This window comes from Tauraco erythrolophus, chromosome 1 (assembly GCF_009769465.1).
Source record: "Tauraco erythrolophus isolate bTauEry1 chromosome 1, bTauEry1.pri, whole genome shotgun sequence".
NCBI lineage: Eukaryota > Metazoa > Chordata > Aves > Musophagiformes > Musophagidae > Tauraco > Tauraco erythrolophus.
This window is the reverse complement of record NC_141465.1, coordinates 50,359,453-50,368,580: the sequence shown is the minus strand read 5'-3', so window position 1 is coordinate 50,368,580 and position 9,128 is coordinate 50,359,453. Positions and strand designations below refer to the sequence as shown.

General features: G+C 38.2%; 1 protein-coding gene across 1 annotated transcript in view; it reads left to right on the top strand.

Annotated features, from left to right (window-relative positions):
- The first annotated feature begins 594 nt into the window (after positions 1-594).
- Positions 595-9,128, top strand: part of BMX (BMX non-receptor tyrosine kinase) — a 28,920-nt gene continuing 20,386 nt past the window's right edge. Inside the window, exons 1-5 of the mRNA XM_009983386.2 lie at positions 595-732; positions 1,721-1,825; positions 4,113-4,194; positions 6,464-6,583; positions 8,332-8,393. Of these exons, the coding sequence (XP_009981688.2) occupies positions 595-732; positions 1,721-1,825; positions 4,113-4,194; positions 6,464-6,583; positions 8,332-8,393 (507 nt within the window). The remainder of the gene's footprint in view (positions 733-1,720; positions 1,826-4,112; positions 4,195-6,463; positions 6,584-8,331; positions 8,394-9,128) is intronic.

The following is a 9,128-nucleotide window of genomic DNA, read 5'->3' as shown; positions in this document are numbered from 1 at the left end:
AAATACATAAGTATATGTAATATATGGTGCAAGAACATTTTTACCTTTTGATTTCTTCTACAAGTCATTGTTCCGTAAGTGCGCATTTGTTTCAGTTGAAAGAAATGGGAAATTTCCAGTTCAGGAAACACATTGTCAGCACTAGGTATGTTTTTCTGGTCTGTAAATAAAAGGTTTTCTTTTTTGTTGTTGTTGTTCTCTTTGCTGCTGTGATGACTTCTGTGTTATGCTGCAGATGTAATACATTTGTGCATAGAGCAGACGGTGCTTTTTGCCAGAAAGGGCTCATGGCTTTAAAGGGAGAGTTGCTCAGACAATAAAGTAACAGAGATGCCTTGTTTAGAACTACAGTATATCTATAGCTTAATTTTTATATACTACGATTGTTTTTACTGAGTGAACAAGCTAATGAATCTCATTTTTAAGCAGTATTAAACACATGCTTTGTAACCATGTATTACTACAAAATTTTATAGAATATATAGACAAGAATGACTCTTAATTTATTCATTATTACAGTTTCCATAGTTGATGTTGTTATGCTTATCAATAGTAGTAATAAAACGAACTATGATATTCTTTTAGGGAAATATAATGGAGAAGAAAACAATTCTAGAAGAACTTCTTTTAAAGAAGTCACAACAGAAGAAAAAAATATCACCAATTAATTACAAGAAAAGGTTGTTTGTTCTGACAAAAGAAAACCTTTCTTATTATAAATATGAAAAAGGGGTAAGAAAAAGTTTTATTAAGTAAACTGTTCTAAGATTTTCCAGTGTTACCTTATTCCTCTGGTTTTCCTCTGTGAAACAGAACACTATATGTTAGAACAGCAGGTGTACTTTATTTTGAATAGAATTATAGGGTATCGAATCCTAGTTTCTGTTCAGAAAAACACTTAGCCATGGGCTTAAGAGTGTCTTTATTCAGAACAACTCTTACAGTTATGCTTACCATTGAGCATCTGTTTCTGTCCTTCCAAAGACAACTTAAGCAAGTAATTAACATTGGCATATGTTTACACAGTGTCTTGAATAGGGATGTTTTTCTCGCTCAGGCTTCTCTCTGAACTGATGTGAATAACTGGCTTCAGAAGTTACTTGTATGAGGCATAATTAGTTCATAATCTCATCCCTCAGCTGCACAAAGCAGATGGTTAAGCCATTCTTGTTTCCTAAGGACTGACCGTATATCACAAAAGGGTGACTTTTCACTCAGCACGTCTCCTGTCACTAATGCAAATATATGTCCCAGGCAACTTATTTTAAAGTTTTTCCTCCTTTTAATACACTTGGACTCCTCCTGCAAGTTACATCCCATTAGGAAGTTGCAGGGCTCAGTGAAAACAAGCTCCATCGTCTTAACAAAACTATGCATGCCACAGCTAGACTTCTGGTTTGCACTTAAGGTATTTTCCTCTTAATTCCTCTTTCCTCTTTTCCTCCTTGTCGCCCTTTCTGCCTTGTACTCCTGCAGTTGCAGCAGATGTTTTCTCAGGTATAGGGCTGTGTCCCGTAATTCTTGTAACTGACTTAAAAGGGAACTTGATTGATATATTAGCACCAAGGATGCTTGTTTACTACCTTTCTTCTAAAGTTTAACAAACATGAAGCTATGGCATACGCAGCTTGAAACATGAAATTGGACAAAATAGTAAAACTGAAATACTTTATATTTTGTTAACATTAGTTTACAGTCTGTTGTGTCTTTTCCCTCTTAGAAAAAAGGAAGCAAAAGGGGGTCAATTGAGATTCAGAAAATTCGATGTGTTGAGACAGTGAATCTTGAGGAATCGACACCTCCTGCGAGACAATATCCCTTTCAGGTTAGCCATGAAATCTGTTTCATTTACATTTCATGTGAAATTTTCCAGTCATTCTAAGGGTACACCGGTCATTCCTATCCTGAGTGGTGACACACAAGATTGCTGAGTGCTACAGGTATTTACAGCAAAGAGAAGATCAGTCCCTGTTACTGAAGTTGTGACTTTGCTGAAATGTTTTTAATTGACTATGATAGAATTTAGATCAAGTCTTATTTATTTTATATTGAAAGGTCTATCAGATATTTGCTTTAATAGATCACTACACTATATGATTATCAGTTATTTTAAGGCTGAGTAAAACAGTTAAAAATTCTTATTTTAATTCTCACTGTCTCTTTCCACTTCGTTTTTTTTATTTTGCCTCAATACTAAGTGCACGATTTGACCCCTGTCTGCCTGGTTACCATTCAAATGGGCCACAGCCAGGAAATCCAAGGCTCTTTGTGCGTTTATCAGAAGATGCAGCTGCACTAAGCACTACACATGTTCAAGTGTTAAATGTGATGGGAAAACCATAACTTCAAATTGCTGCCTTTCATCTGTTTCGGTTGCTCAGCTCAGGTTCCTCCTAGAGCCTCCATTAATCTTAATTTTATGGGCAGTGTGGGACATGCAGATGTGAGAAGTGGCCACAGATGCACTTCTGGAGTGCCACTGCCAAACAGTGCAACTGCAAGCAGCAGGCTGCTAGAGTGAATAACAAGGTGGCCGAATAGTGCATTAATTCATGACCCTGCAATAATTGCCATGCCCAAGGGCAACCTCATGAGAGATACTTAATATTTCACTGCCCAGTTGATCCTATGTGTCATTCCGGTCTTTCTTTCCCTTTTCCCTCCCCTAGTTTTGTGACACTGAATGACACATCTATGTTAAATTAGTGTATTTATGTTAAATTAGTGCATTTATGCCACGTGTACATAATACAGTTAAGTGGTGAAAAGAATGTATGCTATAGTTACAGGATGGGGGACTCTGTTCTGGGAAACAGTATCTCTAAAGCGGACTTTAGGGTTCTGATAGCTGAACATAAATTCCCAGTGTGATGCTGTGGCCAAAGGAGCTAATGGCATCCTTGGACATGGAAGCAGGCACATATTGAGTAAAAGCACTTACTATGTTCTGACACTACTGTGATCACCAGGAGAATATTATGTCTAGTTCTGGTGACTATAATTGAAGAAAGATGTTGTAAACTGAAGAGAGGTCAAAGCAGAGACTTGACAATGACTAATAGATTGGATGGATAACATGTTAAAGAGAAAAGCTCACAGACCTCCACGATTTAACTAAATAAAGAGACAGGGAGCAAATTGATCAGTTGTGTATACTTACCAGTGTGAGTACACATTTAATGACAAGGGCTCTTCGGTCTAACAAACAAAAGCAATAAAGTGGTATTTGAAATTCAGTGCAGATGACTGAAAAGCACTGTACACAAGGGAGATGAAACCCTGACCTAACACAGACACACACGCATGCACACAGACATAGTCAGCCCAGTACTAAACATGATCCAAAAAGCAAAGCAGATGTTAGTGATTATTAGGTAGGCGTCAAGTGAAGCTAGCAGAAGATAGGCTGAAAACAAGCGTAAGGATCTGACTGTTCATATTGTGCAGCTAAGCTGTAGGACTTCTTACTGTAGGATGTTGTAGATACTAGTTGTTTTCTTAAAAAGGCAACTGAATGAATTCACAGAAGAAGAATACCTCTCAAAAGGTATTGAGTATGAAAGCATCACCTTTGAATCAGGATTTTCTGATCACTTTACAGCTGTCCTGAGCATATACCCTCCCTCAGTATTTGTTACTGGAAGCTCTAACAGACAGGTTGTTGGCCTCGGTGAGCATTCATTTTGGCCTTCTGTAGCACGAGCCAAAAGCTAGAAAATGAATGTGGAAAAACTGAAGTGGAAATAAAGAGTTTACATGTGGGCTATAAGGTCTTTTGTACATGGAGGATTGGAATATCCAGAAATATTTCATTCTGTCCTTTGTTTCTGCAAATGTGCTTTAGGACACACACCACTTCAGTTAAGACAGTACATAGTTATATTTATATTCATATTAAATATTAGATGTACTTATATGAAATAGGAAGCATTTATATGAAATGGCCATAATATAAGTGACCTCTGAGAAACATTACTAAGTTGTGTGAGTTCTGTGTGGGTCCACAAAGCCTATTGTTTTCGTTCCCATCCCCTTTTCCTTTCCCCTCCTGCATAGTAATATGCTTTCAGGCAGTATATTCTCACCATGCTGGTTTTCCCACCCTCTTCCAGATTGTGTACAATGGTGGACTTCTCTACATCTATGCCACTAATGAAGAGAGCCGGGAGAGGTGGCTTGCAGCTTTGCATAAAGGTAACATTATTCCTTTCCATACCAAAATATTTAAATAACGTGAGGAGAGATAGGAAAATGCTCCTGCCTCACCATTTTGTGCCATTCTTCGTCACTAGTTTTTAGTCTCTTTTATACCTCAGCACCAACTGGTTGCAATGTATGATATTTTTAAGAATGGATTAGAAATTTTAAAGCCTGAAGGTTTCAGTGAGAAATGAGTCAAAATAAAGCTTATTTTTTATTTTTCATGGACATTTTTTAATCTTCACCATATATTCCATCTTTACTGATGCATGTTAATAAAGCACAACCATTCCTGATGTGGTCAGTATAGTGCTTACCTGGATAAATGTCATTTTGATAACCAATGCCGCTAGTGGTTCTTCCTTTGTATTTTCCCCTTTTTTTCAAGGAAATTTCTGTTGTTTTCAATGAAGCAAAATCAGAGTCATGCAAAGTTACAGGCAGAAAAATGTATCCCTGCATAACTCCAGTGAAGGCAAAAACCTCACACAAAACAGGCAATTTATAACGGGCTAGAAACAAATATACTCCCCAATTTTACTTGCAAGACTATGCACAAGCTACCTCTCTGTGACTCCCTTGACATACACAGAAGTGAAAGTTTATCAATTAATTTGGCAATGTAACGGAGAACATGGACCAGAAGTGGAATGGAAAGCATTTGGCAAACTAACTACATTGAGCCTTCTAGAAACAAAGATTTTCAGTAAGATCTTTTAAAATAAAATTTGTGAAAAATAAAGTTGTGTAAGTGATATACTTTGTAATGCTCATGAGACAAACAGTAGCATAAATATTCCAACGGTTACAAGACTTTTAAAAAGCATATAAAAAGCACTTTTTGTCAAGGGCGCCCTGATCTTTTTGCTGCACTCTCTTGGATTTACCATGGCTCATCACAGCAGGACTGAGAAAGTCAGTCCTGAAACAATCAGTTTTTAAAGTCTTGACACTTTCCTCATTCCTTTTAGATACAGAACTAATGTATCTCTAGCACAGTGATACTACCGGGCCATTTTTCTAGAGTAAGCCAGTTCTTTCAATATAAAATAAATATTTTTGTGACAGTGTTATCTTTTGGTGTGCTTAAATAAGAAATGTATTTTGACAGATAAATGTTGGTTTGGATTTACCATATGGGGTAACGAGTATCTTTTTTGATACTGAGTATCAGTGAATATAATTTTCTTACAATAGAGAGTTATAGAATCATAGAATCATAGAATCATAGAATCATAGAATGGTTAGCGTTGGAAGGGACCTCAAAGATCATCTAGTTCCAACCCCCCTGCCATGGGCAGGGAAAGCCTCCACTACACCAGGTTGCCCAAAGCCTCATCCAAGCTGGCGTTGAACACCTCCAGGGATGGGGCATCTACAACTTCTCTGGGCAACCTGTTCCAGTACCTCACCACCCTCAATGTAAAGAATTTCTTTCTTATATCTAACCTAAATCTGCCCTCTTTCAGTTTAAATCCGTTGCCCCTTGTCCTATCACTACAAACCCTTGTAAGAAGTCCCTCTCCAGCTTTCCTGTAGGCCCCCTTTAGGTACTGGAAAGCTGCTATAAGATCACCCCAGAGCCTTCTCTTCTCCAGGCTGAACAGCCCCAACTCTCTCAGCCTGTCTTCATAGGAGAGGTGCTCCAGCCCTCTGATCATCTTTGTGGCCCTCCTCTGGACTCGTTCCAGTAGCTCCATGTCCTTCTTGTGTTAGGGACTCCAGAGCTGAACACAGTATTCCAGGTGGGGTCTCACGAGAGCAGAGTAGAGGGGCAGAATCACTTCCCTCGACCTGATGGCCATGTTCCTTTTGATACAGCCCAGGATACGGTTGGCTTTCTGGGCTGCTAGTGCACATTGAGTTCTAGGAAAATACTCAGCATATTTTGATATATGAAAATGTTTTCTTTTAATTAATTTTATTATTGATAGTGAAATCTTTATAAGATCCATGGTTTTGAATCATAGCTGTTGGATTCTGTTTTGGCTTCGGGCGTTTTGTTGGATTGTACTGTACCTCTTTCTTGACAGCCAGGTTTCTCTCTCAAAGACACAGGTAGCCAGGGATTATGGATTTCTGACTTGGGTTTGCATAGATGAATATGATAAAGAGATAGAAATGTGACCAGGATATGGGTCTAGAGCTAGGAGTCAATAAGCATTCAGGTTGATCGGGTTTAGGGCAGCAGACTCTATTGATCACAAGGAAAATTCCATTTTGCAGTCTGTCATGTTCTCTTTGGTTTCTTTGTGCTTTCCAGAAATTAAAGACAATTCTGATTTACTAAACAAGTACCATAAAGGATTCTTCATCAATGGGAATTTTCTCTGTTGCAACCAGACCAGTAAAGCAGCCCCTGGATGTACGATTTGGGAGAAATGTAATGTGTTCTTTTATTTGTTTGATTAGTCTCATTGATATTTTCACAATATTGCCAAATCACGTGGACATTTAAGGCAGTGTCGTCAATATTAAAGCTAATCTACTTACACTGTTTGATGTATGTGCTAAGCTTCTTTTAACATCATAGCTACTATACATTGTCGCTTATGATATAACTGGGGGAAGTAATACACAAAATTATATCTACTGTGTTTGATCAAAAAATTAGTGGCATTTTTACCTGCAAGATAACCAGGTGGAATTATTTTTCTCCTTATTCTTAAGATCTTTAGCTAAATTGCAGCATTATGCTGCAAGACCCTTCTAAGTGATGAGGCCCCATAAGCTGAATGGGTAGGAACAATGGAAGTTCAGCAGAAGAGTCTGTATGAATGAGCGTAAAACAATACAATGTCATAAATAAATAGAAGTGAAACTGTTATATTAATATATAATTATATAGGGTTTTTTTTCTAGACAGTGTAATTTAACTTATCATGTTGGTTTTTTTTTAATTTTAACTTGCTTTTCTGAAGCATTTTTTGTAGAACTTAGTCATTCGGGGTTTTTTCTATAAAGACTGAAATGAAAATTTGTAAAGTGGTACCCTCCTAGGTTCTACATATTCAGAAGAGAATTCCCTCATTTCTATGCACATGCTTAACAGTGAAAGGCCATGTTTGAGAGAGGGAACAGGAGTTTAGGAGCATTTGGAATTCAGTCTTTTATAGCTTGATTATTTGAAATCATAGAGCACTGTTAGATCTACTGATTTCAGTCATGATTGAACCTTGGTCTTAAGCATTTGCAGTCACAATCAAAAAAGTATGAACCCAAAATTAGAAGCTAAATCCAAAAATGTAGGTGTGAGCAGTTAGCAACCTGATTTAGATCTGTGAGACTGCCAGTAACAGTATAGCATTTGCTTTCAAAAATTGAAAGTAATGATATAAGCTTATCTACTATTACTACAGGTTTCATCATTATGGAACACTAAATAACGTAAAGAGTTTTCAACTGATTTGTAACAGTAAGTTGAAGAGCTTCATATAGTTTCAAAAACTGCTTGTTAAAAAAGCAAATGAGGCCATGGCACACCCACTCAGTTGCAAGGACAAGGAAATACCCCATTATCAGGCATGGATGGTTTAGACAAAAAGAAACTTCAAAAGAGAATTTTTGTATGCTGAACGTTTTGTTTATGTCTGAGATAATAATACATGTGGGATAATGTGCTGTATGTGCTCTAAAATTGTTCCCAGATAAGCTCCTGAGGCTGTTAACAGAGACGTGTGGAGCACAGGGGGACTGTCTATGTAGGGATGACTCCAGACAGCCTCAGTCTTGTAATCACTGGGTAATTGTAAGCAGTATTGCTTAATTACTGCTTAGTAGACTAAAAGTGTCAATTAAATTATTAAAAAAAAAAAAACAGCATAAAAATAATGCTTACATGTGTTTCCCTCTGTATGCAATCAAATAAGCTAGCAGAACTCAGAAAACCACAGAGCTAAATACAACCACAAATTTCCCTGAATTTGTATTTTGGCATAGATGAAAACAATGGTCAATGGGGTTTTTAAAGATATTGAGGTAGTGCTTGAATTAAGAGAAGGTTGGAAAATACAGAGCTAAAGCAGGTCAATACCTCAGGGTGTTTGCTGCCACTGTGTAGATCTGCAAGTGAGAAAGCCTCAAGAGATAGAGCCTTATCTAAACTCACGATTTTTTCTTTATTTCTTCTAGATGTGACTCTGTGTTGCACAACTGACTCTGTGAAACCATTGCCTCCAGTCCCTCAAACACTGGTAGGTGAAAACCTTTGAGTACCTGGCTACAGGGAAAGACCCAGCATCCAGGTGGTAGGGAGGGCTGTGGGATGGGATGGAGAATTACAAACAGCCACTCACTGGAAGCTGTTGTGGATCTCTAATCTGCAGTGCAGCTTCAACATGCTTGTGTCCACCAGCATGTCAGAGGGAAGAACTCACCTCCCTCTTTCATGTGCTATAAATGGCAAACTGGGAAACTTTCAGCCACTTTTGGTTCACTTAACGTGCTGGTGGCAATAGTGGCTACAGTCCTTGTAGTGAAGTCTTTTACTTTACACACTTACTTCCAGTGGCATCAGGGAATGCCACCAAAATGAGCTCTCTAGTGTGTAGGAGGTACCTGTTCCTAAAGATTTCAAAAACCCCTGCACCACCCTCCCCAGTGAAAATGGTGTTCCTAGTACTTGGAGAAAACATTGTAAATGAAGATGTGAACAAATATACCTGCTTTGCCTGGGCGAGAAATGGTGTATGAACTGTGCTTACCTCAGGCAGGTCCCAAGTTGCGCTGCTCTGGAATTGGGTCAGGAGTACAGATGGTTGGCTAGGAATGTCTACTTAGCCCGAATTTACAGAAACAACCTCTAAGTTAATGAATGGGGAAGTGCATCTGAGCTCTTTATGTGCTCTTACCTACAACCTGACTTTATATCAGACAGAAACCCAAGAGTGTGATGTCCCACCAGCACCCACTGGGCCTTACTGTACATC